Below are 14,200 nucleotides of genomic sequence, written 5' to 3' on the forward strand. Positions count from 1 at the left end.
CTCTTCACTATATTATATTTTATTAATAAGGTAATGTTAACTAACAGAGAAATTACAATATTTTATATATTCACAATTACTAAAATTATTGTTGAGAAAATATGTTAACACAATTTATAAACCGTATAGCATACAATGGATAAATCTCACAAACTTATCTTACTAATATTAAATGGCGCTAGTCACTCCACTTCATACCTAATAATAAGTTTTATAACATTTATACAAGTCAAACACTTCTAACTTGTATACAGTGTCCATTATTCAAATTTTATAGCTATTTGAAAGCTAATACTGAAGCCAATTTAAGTTGGCTTCACATACCTATACTAGTTTTTTTTGTACATGGTCTGATTGTTTTGAGTATTCTGATTGGAGAGGAAAGCAAGGTGACCTTTGGGGCACTTGTTAGCATAATGACCCTTGGTTCCGCACTTGAAACATGTCACTTCTTCCAATGGCTTGTGCATGAGACGGAGGCGATGAGCATTGACATCATCAGTCTCGTTGGCCGGCTTGACATAACCGAGGGCTCGGTATCTCGCTTCCTCTTGTTTTTGTGCTGCTTCTCTTTTCTGAAAGTTTAAAGTTACATTAGATATTGTAATAAGTTTATACAATAATTAGTTATCTATGAGATATTGATGCAATGCAATGCTTCAACACTTTCTGTCACTAAGCTTTAATGCGTCTTATAAATCATCAAGTAAAATTATTGTTGTGAACAGGAATAGAAACATTAGATTTTAGGTATATTTAATGAATTAAGAGTATGAAATTACTAACCTCTTGAGGAATTTTGTTGCAAGATGATGCCTTATGCCCAACTTCAGAGCAGTAGTGGCAGACTGGCAATCTCTTGGCATCTTTGGTCTGCTCGGGTGGTGCAGGAAGCTCAAACCTGGGATGCATGTATTTGCAATTTGGCCCATCCGGACAGAAGCCTGACAAGTAATTTATGCACAAAACTCTTCGGACATGCCTGTGTCTGCAGTGTGGGCCGTGCCGACAGAAGCCTCTGTCATACCTAAAGGAGTTTTAGTATAAATAAATTAAGAATGGCTTAACTCACATATGATTGCCCAGTGGTGGCACCAACTAGTTTAGGACCCGTCAGGGTCTTAATTAATTTTTTTATAATGTCTCACCAGGGTATTAATACATTGCAAGCAGAGCTGGGCATTAACTCGTTAATCCGTTAATCGTTAATTAACGAAGTTAACATTTTGCTTAATGGATTAACTTTTAAGTTAACTTCAAAAAGTGTTAACGCTTTTGTTAACTTCCGTTAAACTCGACTTCCGTTAATAAAAGTCCGTTAATCGTTAAATTAGAAACTTGGAGACGTGCTGTCATTTTGTTTGAATTACGTGCCATGCCACGCTCGTAAGTTCAACTATGTTGGGCGACTGTCGGCGACTCGAATGGTGAACGAACGAGTTGATAATTGATATATGTGAAGTTCGCGTGCTAGTATGATGCATAGCGTCTGGGAAAGACATGACCGACAGGACAAAATCAAAAGAAGATTCGAAATAGTATATTTCATTACGAGTATATAAAACAAGAGTATCTAATAGCCCACATTCCAAACGCTCTTCGTCCCTGCAATACCCTCCAATCCTTTTTTGAGCAACTGTATTAAAACAATTTTTACTCGTGCTTTTTCTTTAGCTTTTCCAAACTTCTAAAAAGAAAATCCTAATTTGTTACAATATCAGATTTAATGATTTGATTCAATGAATTAGGTTAGGTTTCATTTTATTTCATCTCCATTTCATTTTCATTTCATATTAATAAAAATAATCTACTGAAGACTTGGTCGTTTGGACATAGTTCCCTTTGCCTACCCAGAATGGGTAAGAAAACAAAAAAAATCTCTGTTTGTATTCTTTTACAATTGGCGCCATTTTTCCAATATTTTTGTTAGTTGAGTTTATTGTGTTTTTATTATTCTATTAAATTGCTTCATTTTTTCGCAACTGTATTAAAAATAGTTGTTTAGTTGTTACACGTGCGGAACTGTCATTACAATTTGTCGGAACTCTTTTCCGCACTCGTAATGAAATATACTATAATGCATACATACTTGTCTCCAATACTAATTTGTTATAGAATCTATAATCAAATTACTATTTTAAACAAGTGTCGCCACAATAAGTGTGAAATTAGTATGTATAATTTTGGTATGGTTAACTGTTAACGATTAACTTTAACTTGCGTAAAATTTTCGAGAATTTAACGCTTTAACGATTAACGAAGTTAATTATTTAATTAACGAATTAACGATTAACGAAGTTAACTTTTTGATTAACTGTGCCCACCTGTGATTGCAAGTATATTTTATTTCAAGTTAATTCATATGGCTGACTTACCATGGACAGTCTTTAATCTTGCTCTCAGGATCAATATGTAAAAATGGACATTCTTTATTGTGGCATGCATTAAATCGGGCGTAGAAGTAACATTCCGGCATCTTAGACATATCATACTCATGGAGGAATTCACATTGATCCCCCTTCTTACAAAGCCCTCTTAACCAATGCTTGCATACCACTGTGCGGTCGCCGCGCACATGTCTGTACGGGCACTGAGGACCATTGTTGCAACCTCCAGGGTTACTGTAAAATTCGCATACCGCAGCCGTTGATTCTAAAATTAATGGTTAACATTTAAGCCACAGTACTGAAAGGTTTTCCGGATCAATATACATTTAACAAAAATAAATTAAATATATTTTAATATTATACATACTATCCATTCCTGGAAATGGTAAAGGTAGAGCTCCATATTGCTGTTCCAAAGCGTAATCTATATCGAACTTAATATGGTCAACGTTAGCAACAAGTACTTCCATTGTTAATTGTTAATATGAAATATTTTTGGCGATAAGATGCGATTCAGTATTCAGTAACGTTAATTCAATTTCTTTTATAATCGCGGTCTTTTTTGATTTCGCCGAAATCTTCAGTAACGTTATCGAAAAAAACAAAATGCTACATTGAATTTTGACATTTTTGACATAATTTATAGAAGTATAGAACAAAGAGTATGTAATTGTTGTATAACAATAAACATTCTTGTTAGTTTTAACATTAAAAGTCAGAGGCACAGTAATGTTGTTTTATTTAATATAATCATATTAAGTTTTCACGACACCATTTTCACAACATAATTTTGAGGCGAGAAGCAGGAGCACAGATTAGCAATTTCACACACATATAGAATCGAGTACGTTCAGAAACCAAATAACAGACACGTTCAAAATCTAACAATTCATCGAAGAAATGACAGTGACAGTTGTCAGCCAATAAAAATCTAAAATTTTGATGCTTGGAAATTCAGATATTTGGATTTGGTGGGATATTTATTTTTAAATTTATGAAGATTAGAAGTAAAGTTAAGATAGAAAGATGTCTATCTCCGATTTAAAGCATTCGTTAAGAAAGTTAGAGTTTCCAGCATGCGCCAAAGAAGCATTATTAAAAATTGGTAAGCATTTTTAATGACTGAAAAGTTTGTTCTCAAATATTTAAATGCATTTCTATAATTAATACACCTCATACTTTAGCCAGTCTAATGTAATATACTCTACTATTTTCTCAATGTTTTCAGAACAACTATTGGTGGGAAGGGTTGCGCCAACAAATAAACAAATGGATGCCGCAATGGAAATTGTATCAGAATTTGTGTTTTGTGAAGCAGACCGTCGCGGCGGTCGCCGAGGCGGAGGACTAAACCCACTCCAAGAATTGCAGCTCATCGACATTATTTGCGACTATCTGTCTGCTTGTAATAATGAGACTACTAAGAATACAATATTTCTATCTCTATTTGGAGGCATGGAAAATCAGCGGAAGTTAAAAATATTGTGTATTTTGGCTAGCATGGCTGTGTCTGCCTCTAGCACTCCAGTAAGTCACTCTCAAAAAATAAAAGCTGTAAATGCTGCACTGGAAATTCTTTAACAGATTGTAGGTCTGCCATTTAAAATTCTAGTTATGAGTTTTCAAACTTAAAATCAGCTTTGAGCTATAGTTTAGTAATTTAGAGGGTATTTTGTTCAACATGTTACTCCACAACAGCAACTCTTAAGTTGTGTATGTTTTATAATCACTTATATTGTTTGTTTTTTTTGCCTTCTTATTTTATCTTTGTTATCAGGTGCTCCTTGCAGTCGGTGTGTGGCTGCAACAGATGGGGTGCTCATCACCTCAGTCTTTGCAACTCATAGAGAGTATAATCCGAGATCATTTCTATCTTAATACGACAAACCAAGTGGCACTACAGTCCTTGGCTGGCACAGCTCCACAGTTTGTTTCAAACTTTATCACATCTGTCACAGAGTTGTACATGATAGATGGTCAGAATCCTATAAAGTTGCCTCCCAAGAATCTTCTTGAGGTTATTACATTGTGGGTTAGTATTATGTTAAATAACTCTTTAACAACAATAGAAGATGTTGTTGTAACTTAATTGTGGACTTTGGGTGTCAATTGTATTATTGTTTTCAGGTGTATACCACACCAACACTGTGTACGTCAGCCCAATTAAATGCAGCAGCACTACCTAATGGTGCAATACCTATGGCAGCTGTAACACCATTTGCAGGACTTGTTAGATGGTGTGCACTCGCACCACTGTATATTGATCGAGGTAAAACAAAACCTTAAAAAGTATTTTTTGTTTGTATCTATGTAACACTAGCTTTTACCTGCGACTCCGTCCGCGCGGAGTAAAAAATAGAAAACGGGGTAAAAATTATCCTATGTCCGTTTCCTGGTTCTAAGCTACCTGCCCACCAATTTTCAGTCAAATCGATTCAGCCGTTCTTGAGTTACAGTGTAACTAACACGACTTTCCTTTATATATATATATAGATTAGTGTTGAATCATCACTATATTTATATTTTATAAAACAGATGCTGAAATGGTAGAAGTCCAAGTTAAGAAAATAAAACTCGAAGGTGAAAAGTCTCTGAAATCTACTACGAAGGCACAAACTGAATGGGAACTGTATATGCAGTTGCAATTAGGTGTATTGCAGAGTATGCGCGCGTGGCGGCGACGCGGTCCGCCTGCCGCCCTCAATGCCCAGCGCATCGCCGCCCTTACGCACCCAATCAGAGAGTACACACAGCGCCTCAAAGATCGGGGGTGTGATATAATCCAAGATGATAGCTTGCAAGTAAGTCGCCAAAAATTATACTAATATTTAAATTGTTTAAATTGACCTTTGAATTTAAGGGACCTAAATAATTTAAATAGTCATTGTGTAACTAAACCCATCTTTGCAGGAAAGCCTTGACAGGATTGGCCAGGCGGTGCAAGTGGCATTGGCAAGTGGTTGCGTTTATGGAAACATTAACCACCTGTTAGCAGCACTAGATTCTTTACCTGAGAATAGGTTACTGAAAATTGTTGTAAAGGCACACCAACAGGCTATCTGACAGGGTCTATATGCAAAGGATTAAGGACCAACTTGACAAAATTATAAAACATAAAATCCACAGAGTAAAATCTTGTGCTACTAATGAGAGTATATAAACTGTGCACTGTAAAAAAGTTTTTCATCTGTGGCTGAAGAATTAGGGCAGTAACCAATTATTGGTCTTAGTATTTAAAAAAAAAAAGAAAAAAAAGACCAGTTCCATTTTGTAAATAATTGTATCATAACTCACTAATCAAGGAATTGCTTAAAGGTGCGGTAAACAATTACAATAAATAGTAATATGTGTATAATTGTGTAAAAAAGGTTATGAATAAGTTTATTTTTATTATATTTTGTAAGATATAATTAATTATTTTCCAAATTACAATATGAAATTAAAAATTATGTTTGCTTTAAGGCCATTTTATAAAACACATTTTAAATGAAATAATTGGTAATTATTAATTATTTTATTAAAAAGGTTTAAATCTTCTACTCTGTTTAATTTGTGCAATTTTTCTTTTATCCTCTTCAAACTTTTGCCTCAGTGCAACAATATGTTTCATTTTAGATTCCCTTATTTGGAAAGTATAGAAATTTTTCAGTTCCTTTCTCTTTTTATTATTTTCTTCTTTAGCCATAATTTTGTTTTCAACTTTGTCGGAGCGAGCAAAGCTTTGCACTTTCCCTCGTTTTGTCACAGTAACCCAACCTTCATCATCTTCCTGCTCCAATTGTTTTTCCTTTTCTGCAGCACTCTTTGTATCCTCATCATAGGATTTCATAAACTCTTCTATGCTTTCTTTCAGGTTTTTAGGTAACAATATTAAGTTATTATATTCTTGTATCCATTTATCCATACCAAGTTTTATTTCATTGTCGGTATCATACATAGGCTTTAATTTTGTCAGTTTTAGGGCTTTGTCAAGCTGTGCAACTTTTTTAAATACTATATAGGCTATTCTAAACCTTGGATTTAATGTTTCTGGTAAAAATGTTTTGGTAGGTTTTTCTTCTATTTCATTGGGTTTATTACAAAAGTGCACGGAATGCACCGTACCAGCTTCTTGAAAGGCGTTTATGAGCCCTTTTTCATCTGCATATGGTGGCAAGTTGACAACGAAAAGAGTTCGACCTGATGGTTTGTCAGGACTATGTTCTCTCACAGAATGCTCTTTAAAATAAATGATATGGGGGGACACCGACTCCTCAGTGAGTCTTAGTTCTAAACCTGAAAACATAAAGTTGGTGAGTAACAATTTGAGGAGACGATACAAAGATATATTTTAAATTAAATAATTACCTTTAAAATCTTGGTTTCTTTTATTGGATTTCATTGTTGTTGACAACAGTCTCCTAATTAAAGTTGTAATGTACGGAAACGATGTAAAACAGTTTTATTTAAAGAAGTCACCGTTAGTGAAGCATTGGCATTGTTTACAACTTGCATGCAATTGCAAAAGCTAGGTTATTTTTATTTGTCAAATTGAAACAAATCATAGACAAAGATCGTGTTCTACAGAGAGAAGAGCATCCAAGAGCAAGTAGAACAGTGGTGGGTAACCTTGGAGGCTTTTTTTGCAAACTATTTTAACTTTTACTTATTTCAAATATGTTATTCAATAAATTAATCCAAACGAAAAATTTTCGACCCATAATTATTAATAACTTTCAGATGTAGCTAGGTGTTAACGAATTTAACGTCCTTTACGTTAGAACACCAAAGTTTAATCTTTGTTTTGTGACATTGATATCAATTGACATATTTCTTACAGAGTCTATGACACATTGTATTTTCTTGTCTGTTGGCATAGGAAGTTGGTGGAGAATCGTTTGTCTACATTAAGTTTTTACAGTGTTTTGGCGTTATTTTACGGCCATGTGTGGTTTTATTTATACATTGAACAAAATTCCTAGTGATGCTATCCACTTCAGTAAATAATAAAGTTAAAAACTCAAAGGGATCCGAGAGTTCCGACGGTTTAGATAGAAATGAAATCGGTCAAGAAAACACAACGGATGATAAGGTCAGAGGTTATGTTGGTTCGTACGATTCAACGTCCTTTGGCGGACCGCACAGAGATGGTAGATTTCGGAGCCGAGGGCGTATCACTGAATTCAGACATTCACGAGGGAGCGGGCGAGGTTCCGGTCGGGGCCGCGGTGACTTCCCGCCAAGGTCTGAACATGCTCATGATGAGAATTCCTATAAATATCACGAACCGTTAGGACCGTCGAATAATGACGCCTGGTCCCAAGGAAATAGTAATAAATTTTATGATAGATCGGAGCTTGTCGTCAATCTGCCTGAAGATCCACGTATATCAAAGCTTTTACGTCGCTTGTGTGCGGAAGTTGATGTTGAAAAGTCTCTGGTTATATGTAGTAAACTGCAGGATGCGGTGATGCTACCTGAAAATGCAAGATATATACGAAGATCTTATGAAATCTTAGTGGAATCACTGTTGGATGTTCTGTTTGACGCTCCAAGTCCAGAGACCAAGGAGAAGGCAGCAGTTGTCTTGGGAAGGATTGGTTATGTTATGGGACATGATTATAAGAAACATCTGGATTGGATTCTGATGACATTTTCTGAGCACAACACATCTATTAAACATTATTTGACTCTCTCTTTTGTTGAAACATTTCAACTAGATTTTAAAACACCTACCCTATCTGACTTTGCGGAAATGACTCTAGATCGTTTACAGGAGATTATAGAAGGTACCGACTCTGCTGACGTGTTTATGGCTGCCATCAATGCCATGATTGTAATGTCAAATTTGTACCCTGAACATTTTGCAAATCACTTTGTAGATACAGTAGATATTCTTGTCGGGTGGCATGTTGATAATGCACAGCCTAAGAAAATTAAAGAATTTGCTCTTCAGTCTTTATTCAAACTGAGCCGCCATTGGCAAGCAGATGTTGGATTTTCGGTAAATCTTTTAAATCAATTTGTTGAAGACATGGTGGCCTATACAAATGAACTTGAATCCAATAACCATGAGTCTGAATCTGATTCTCACGAAGATTGTATGCAGAAAATAGCATCATTTCTCAATGTCTTCAACACTGTTGCGAAAAGCTTGGGCACCCTGCTTAGTCCAACAGTTTCTCAAACTGTCTCGTGGTCGTTCCTCACCGAAGCAATGACGAAAATAATTCAAGTATTGACTGAAGTGCTAAGTGATGATGTTGAACCAGATTTGATAATGGCAGGTAATGAAAGTATTACATTGCTCCTGAAATATTTGCAGACAAAGGCAACTTCTTGCTCTTCAACACTATTTTCACTAATAACTGTGGAGTTGACAAAATATCTATTGATTGACACAGACGTCTGCCTCAGCATTATCAGTCTTATTTCCATAACTATTAAAGAGATAGCTGCAAATCTACCATTAGAATTTATCACACAAATTATTGGCCCTCAGTCTTTACTGCGGCCTTTGAGGTTTACAGATAATACTAAAATCCTCACAAATGTTATGTTGGTGTATAGTAATTTCTTAAATTTGAAAAATATCCCCTTATTACAAGAAACATACAAGTTTGTCTTGATGGATATACAAAATGCCTTTTCTGTTATTATACCCGGCATAAAGATCATCCAAGTTGAATATGCAGAAGAGCTTTCCAAAGAAGATGCAGAGAAAAATATATTGTTCTATTTACAATGTCTGTCTGACCTAGCTAATGCAAGTAACTCCATCATTGGTATGTGGGCATTGAAACCGAGCATTCTAGAGCTTTTAGCAATCAAGATGTGTCCCCATGATGAGAATTTTATAAAACAAAAGCCTGCATTGCAATATGCTATATTGTATTTACTTTATTCCCACTGTAAGAAGAATAATCACTTTATTGCATCAAGTGACTTGGTTACTAATACTCAACAGAGAACAAGTGATATTTACAGTCTATCAAATCTAAATATTGGTGATGTTTCAAGTGTGAGTCCAACATCGGGCCATTTAGCAGTTATATTAAACACACTGAGTATTGTTTTAGAAGAAGACGTACCACAAGAAACATTGTTATTGGTATTAAATTGGATATCAGATATTTTCAGTCAGCTTGATAAATATTTGCCCATTGTAAGCTTGTCAAAAGGTTTCTTGGTATTAACAACCAACATGCTGATGCATGCCCACAATTTCAATGAAAATGTTACTCTCATTGTTTTACAGAATTGTCAGCAATTACTAAAAAATAAAGGTCTGGTGTGGAATGCTATGTTACTAAAAAAAATGGCAGTAGTATGCATTTTACATATAGATAATCTGAATAAATCAGTGTCAAGTGTGTGTAAGGAGGTACTCTTTGAACTGCCCTGGGATATTGTACAACAAGAACTTGACAGGCAGATGGTTAAAGTTTTTACATCTAGAAAGGTCAGCCTGACAGTGCTTAACAGTGACACAAAGCTGAATGCTTTAAAAGAGTATCTGATGAGAGGATCATTTACAACATTATCAAATATTCATTTCAAATCTATAATGAATTATTTATTACAGTTATCAATCACTGACAAAAACTTGTTGATCAATGCCTTCTTAGTGTCATGGCCAATACAAGGACAAGACTTAGATGAGAAAAATTTACTATTCTTTCGCGAATGTGCCACTTGTTTCTCTTCCATTTGTGTGAGCTGGGCACTCTCTGAATTGGCACAAACTTGTATCACACTAAAATTGAGAACTGCTTTGGGAAAACCACAGGATACTTTTACGAAGATAGAAGGTGCTTTAAAAGCAATAGCCAGAGACGTATCTTCAACAGAAACTAAGTATGTAGCTGACGATGACAATAAATTGCTGGATATTGTAGTTGCAGAGCAGGTCCGAACACATTGGTTTATTGAGTTCATGACATTCTTGGAAAAGTACATTTATAATGCAGCCGAAGGCACAGCCACAGTCCTGCCCGTTGTTGGAAAACCTGTAAGAACATTTTTTCATACAAACTGGCCAACCTGTCGAGAATGGCAAAACAGAGTACGTCCAGCCACATTAGCTGTCAGCTTACATTCGGGCCATTTCGGCGCTGTTATTTATCATGCGTCTCTCATCCTCCAGGCTGCACTTTCCAATACTAACATCGATATTGAGGCTATAGCAATTAGTATGGCGCGAGCGATTATCAAAATTCAAGAGCCGGAAGTTTTACATGGTTTATACATATGGCTGAAACAAAATTTTAACAAGAAACTACCCTGGTTGAAGGGGGCAGCTGAACAAGCCAATTCCCGCTACGAAGTTGCAATCGAATTTTACAAGAAGCTAATTGCCGAAAAAGATAGCTTTGACACTGATTCTAACACAGTTCTCTTAGATGCAAAAGGAACTAAATTTGTTGAAGAGCAAATAATAGATTCTTATAAAAATATACAAAGTTGGGAAGATATACAAACATTAAAGATTTATAATGATGAAAATAAATCAGATTCATATTGGGAGTGCTCATCTGCGCTTAGCATGTTTGAAGATGGCGAAGAGATCACTGATCAATTATCCGACTGGGATATTTTACGACCTGAAAGTACAGAATTGTCCAAAAATACTTGTTCTTATCAAGGCCTGTTAAACAAGATCGAATCCACTTTGTTGTACACGGCAATTAATTATTATTATAATGATTACGACGATACATTCGATGACATCCTTCTAAATTGTAAGACATTGCTCAATTCAAGCGCAGAAGAATTTGCGAGGACGAACGCTGTTCATCTTTTAAAAGAAATTGCTGTACTGCAACTAGCGAATCACGGATTGACAAGTGTGATAAAGAACGGAAAAGCAATATTAAATCCATTTAAACCGTCTGTTGTCAAAGATCATAAATATGGAACGCAGCTGAAAAATCTGAGCAAAATTTTGTGGTGGAATCAATACTTCACTAAATTAAACATGACTGAAGAAAATATATTTTATACTGAATGTTTAAGACTTGATGTCATAAAAAGTGCAAGAAAAAATGCTAACTTGGGCATGGCTAAAAGAGAACTTCTCAAACATTTTAAGCAAAACCATGCATTCCAAATGTGTATACACAATATTGACACTTTGGATGACATAAGCGATTTACTGCTGATGTCTAATAATACATACGATTTAGACATTTGGACATTAAACAACGCAACTGCTTTGGCGGAACTTTGTAAAGTTACATATGCAAAAGAAGATACACGAGTACGCGCTATCAATTTGTGTGCGAATATTGCCCTTGGCTTTTCTCAGCGACTTGCTATGGGCGAACAAAGCTATGAGCTAAGAGAAAAAGGAACGAGACTACTGTTAACGCTTTCGAAATGGGTACAAAGCGAAAACGACGAAGTAATAGATAATGATTCACCCTTAATGAAACTAGTATCAGCTTTACCTGAAATCGGCTTAGTGGATAATAATATTTCTGAAAACGTTATTCCACTTTCGGACTCGGCTGTGGGTAAATTGTTGCAGTTTGGCGTTAATCAATGCCCGGGCCTTGCGAAAGCTTGGGCGAGTTTCGCCTCATGGTGTTTTAGATGGGGACGTAAAATGGTGGAATTCAGCTCCAAAACAAGGGAGCAGCTCACTGATAACGATAAAATTCAAATAGAGGGAGTAATGATCGGATGCTCTCCGCAGGATTTCGAGGCTGTGTGTGAAATTTTATCCAAAACAAAAGCAACTTGCGACGATGAAGATATCGACTGGAATGAAATAAATACTTCAGAAATGATCGAGAATCACCTACGAACTGTGCCCTCGTTAAACAACGCTTTCCCAGAACATTTGGCATTGCTTGTCGACATATGGCGTCAAGCGCAAAAAAGAGTATTTTCATACTTTGAGCTCTCTGCTGATGCTTATTTTAAATTTTTACAACTTATCTGTGCATCAGATTACATCAACCACAGTGGTGAAAATTCTGTAGTAAACGCTACACTGCGATTGTTAAGATTAATTGTTAAACATGCTATGGAGTTACAAACAGTCCTCGAGTCCGGATTGGCAAACACTCCCACGCAACCATGGAAGGTGATTATACCTCAACTATTTTCTAGACTTAACCATCCCGAAACGTATGTGAGAAAATGTGTTTCCGATTTACTATGTCGGCTGGCAGAAGATACTCCTCATTTAATTACATTCCCGGCCGTCGTGGGCGCAGTTGAAAACGAACAGAACAGTTTAACGGAATTGAGTGTTCCCCGGTCACTTTTGTCCAACGAAGATGTCGAAAGCGATGAAGATAATCTCGATATGGAAGACAATGGTAGCGACAAAACAACAAATAATGAATTAAATTCTTGTTTCCTCGACATGGTGGAAACATTAGCCAAACAAGCCCCGAAGACTATTCTACAAGTAAAATTGTTAGTGAAGGAATTGCAAAGAATAAATTTACTGTGGGATGAACTGTGCCTCGGGACATTAGTCCAGCATCATTCTGAATTTAACAAGCGATTGACTCAATTGGAAGCCGAAATTGCCAGAGTAAAAAATAATGTTAATTTATCTGCGGAGGAGAAAGAGAAGCTGATCAAAGAGAAACATCGAATTATTTTCGAACCTATCGTATTTGTTTTAGAACAGCTGAACCAAGTTACATCGGCTAAACCTGAAACACCACATGAAATAGCCTTCCAAGCTAAATTTCAAAGTCTTATAACAGATGTTATTGATAAAATGAAGAATCCACCGAATCCCGATAAACCGCAAGAATCATGGGCGCCTTTAAAGCAGTTACAGATAAAATTGCAACAAAAAGTCAACAAGCGCACATCGTATATTTTAAAGATGTCCGATATTAGCCCAGTTTTGGCTGAAATGAAAAATACCGTCATTACAATGCCGGGATTGCATACAAATCAAAGAACCGTTAGGGTAACGATCAAATCCGTGGAAAACAACGTCGCTATCTTACCTACGAAAACCAGACCAAAGAAATTAATCTTCTACGGATCGGACGGTAAAGCGCACACGTATCTCTTCAAGGGGTTAGAAGATTTGCACTTAGACGAAAGAATTATGCAATTGTTATCAATAACGAATACTATGCTGGCGCGCGACTCCGAGAACAACGACAATCAAACATATAGAGCCCGTCACTATTCCGTCATACCCTTGGGACCGCGGTCCGGCTTGATCAGCTGGGTGGACAACGTCACGCCGCTCTTCGCTCTGTACAAGCGGTGGCAAAACAGAGAAGCAGCAATTATTTCCGCCAAAACCAATAAGACGGTGAACGTTTTACGTCCCTCAGAGCTGTTCTATAACAAACTGAATCCTCTACTTAAGGAGGCGGGCATATCGACTGAAAGCCGAAAGGAGTGGCCCGTCTCGATCCTGAAGCAGGTGCTGCAGGAGCTGACGGCGGAGACGCCGTGCGACCTGCTGCGCCGCGAGCTGTGGTGCGCCAGCGTCACGCCCGACCACTGGTGGCAGACGACGCGCCGATACAGCTACTCGCTGGCCGTTATGAGCATCATCGGCTATGTGATCGGGCTCGGTGATAGACATCTGGACAACGTGCTCGTGGATCTGACATCTGGCGAGGTGGTGCACATCGACTACAATGTGTGCTTCGAAAAGGGCAAGACGCTGCGTGTGCCGGAGAAGGTGCCGTTCCGCATGACGCCCAACCTGGTGGCGGCTCTCGGGGTGACCGGCGTAGAGGTGAGTTTTATTTTGCCTTTGTTTTCGTGTTAAAAGTCTCTAAGCTGAGTTGATGGTATCGTAATAACCGTCAAGTAGATTAAGAACGACTGCGGGACAAACA

At 36.9% G+C, this 14,200-nt stretch overlaps 4 protein-coding genes across 4 annotated transcripts in view; 2 read left to right on the forward strand and 2 right to left on the reverse strand.

Annotated features, from left to right (window-relative positions):
• Nucleotides 1-107: 107 nt before the first annotated feature.
• LOC106720820 (cleavage and polyadenylation specificity factor subunit 4) lies at nucleotides 108-3,002 on the reverse strand. The gene is made up of 4 exons (XM_014515613.2): nucleotides 2,755-3,002; nucleotides 2,376-2,652; nucleotides 787-1,027; nucleotides 108-575 (listed from the first exon to the last, which is right to left on the reverse strand). The coding sequence occupies exons 1-4, from the start codon at nucleotides 2,855-2,857 to the stop codon at nucleotides 330-332; spliced, it is 867 nt and encodes a 288-aa protein (XP_014371099.2). The 5' UTR covers nucleotides 2,858-3,002; the 3' UTR covers nucleotides 108-329.
• A 338-nt stretch (nucleotides 3,003-3,340) lies between these two features.
• On the forward strand, nucleotides 3,341-5,620 carry LOC106720828 (uncharacterized protein C7orf26). Its single transcript, XM_014515625.2, has 6 exons — nucleotides 3,341-3,492; nucleotides 3,616-3,914; nucleotides 4,165-4,419; nucleotides 4,515-4,656; nucleotides 4,923-5,188; nucleotides 5,298-5,620. The coding sequence occupies exons 1-6, from the start codon at nucleotides 3,414-3,416 to the stop codon at nucleotides 5,448-5,450; spliced, it is 1,194 nt and encodes a 397-aa protein (XP_014371111.2). The 5' UTR covers nucleotides 3,341-3,413; the 3' UTR covers nucleotides 5,451-5,620.
• Nucleotides 5,621-5,904: 284 nt separating this feature from the next.
• On the reverse strand, nucleotides 5,905-6,902 carry LOC106720836 (ribosomal RNA-processing protein 7 homolog A). The gene is made up of 2 exons (XM_014515636.2): nucleotides 6,735-6,902; nucleotides 5,905-6,662 (listed from the first exon to the last, which is right to left on the reverse strand). The coding sequence occupies exons 1-2, from the start codon at nucleotides 6,766-6,768 to the stop codon at nucleotides 5,905-5,907; spliced, it is 792 nt and encodes a 263-aa protein (XP_014371122.2). The 5' UTR covers nucleotides 6,769-6,902.
• Nucleotides 6,803-14,200, forward strand: part of LOC106720695 (serine/threonine-protein kinase SMG1) — a 52,749-nt gene continuing 45,351 nt past the window's right edge. The window contains 2 exon segments of the mRNA XM_045680366.1: nucleotides 6,803-6,817; nucleotides 7,288-14,097. Of these exon segments, the coding sequence (XP_045536322.1) occupies nucleotides 6,803-6,817; nucleotides 7,288-14,097 (6,825 nt within the window).

Source organism: Papilio machaon, chromosome 12 (assembly GCF_912999745.1).
Source record: "Papilio machaon chromosome 12, ilPapMach1.1, whole genome shotgun sequence".
Lineage (NCBI taxonomy): Eukaryota > Metazoa > Arthropoda > Insecta > Lepidoptera > Papilionidae > Papilio > Papilio machaon.

Excerpts from the sequence above, each read along its gene's own strand:
- LOC106720820 (XM_014515613.2), bottom strand. The coding sequence starts at position 2,857 with ATGGAAGTACTTGTTGCTAACGTTGACCATATTAAGTTCGATATAGAT. Across the intron at positions 2,653-2,754 it reads ACCATTTCCAGGAATGGATA|AATCAACGGCTGCGGTATGC; the intron begins GTATGTATAATA and ends CATTAATTTTAG. Across the intron at positions 576-786 it reads GCAACAAAATTCCTCAAGAG|AAAAGAGAAGCAGCACAAAA; the intron begins GTTAGTAATTTC and ends TTAAACTTTCAG.
- LOC106720828 (XM_014515625.2), top strand. The coding sequence starts at position 3,414 with ATGTCTATCTCCGATTTAAAGCATTCGTTAAGAAAGTTAGAGTTTCCA. Across the intron at positions 3,915-4,164 it reads TGTCTGCCTCTAGCACTCCA|GTGCTCCTTGCAGTCGGTGT; the intron begins GTAAGTCACTCT and ends CTTTGTTATCAG. Across the intron at positions 4,420-4,514 it reads TTGAGGTTATTACATTGTGG|GTGTATACCACACCAACACT; the intron begins GTTAGTATTATG and ends TATTGTTTTCAG.
- LOC106720836 (XM_014515636.2), bottom strand. The coding sequence starts at position 6,768 with ATGAAATCCAATAAAAGAAACCAAGATTTTAAAG. Across the intron at positions 6,663-6,734 it reads AAGAAACCAAGATTTTAAAG|GTTTAGAACTAAGACTCACT; the intron begins GTAATTATTTAA and ends TTATGTTTTCAG.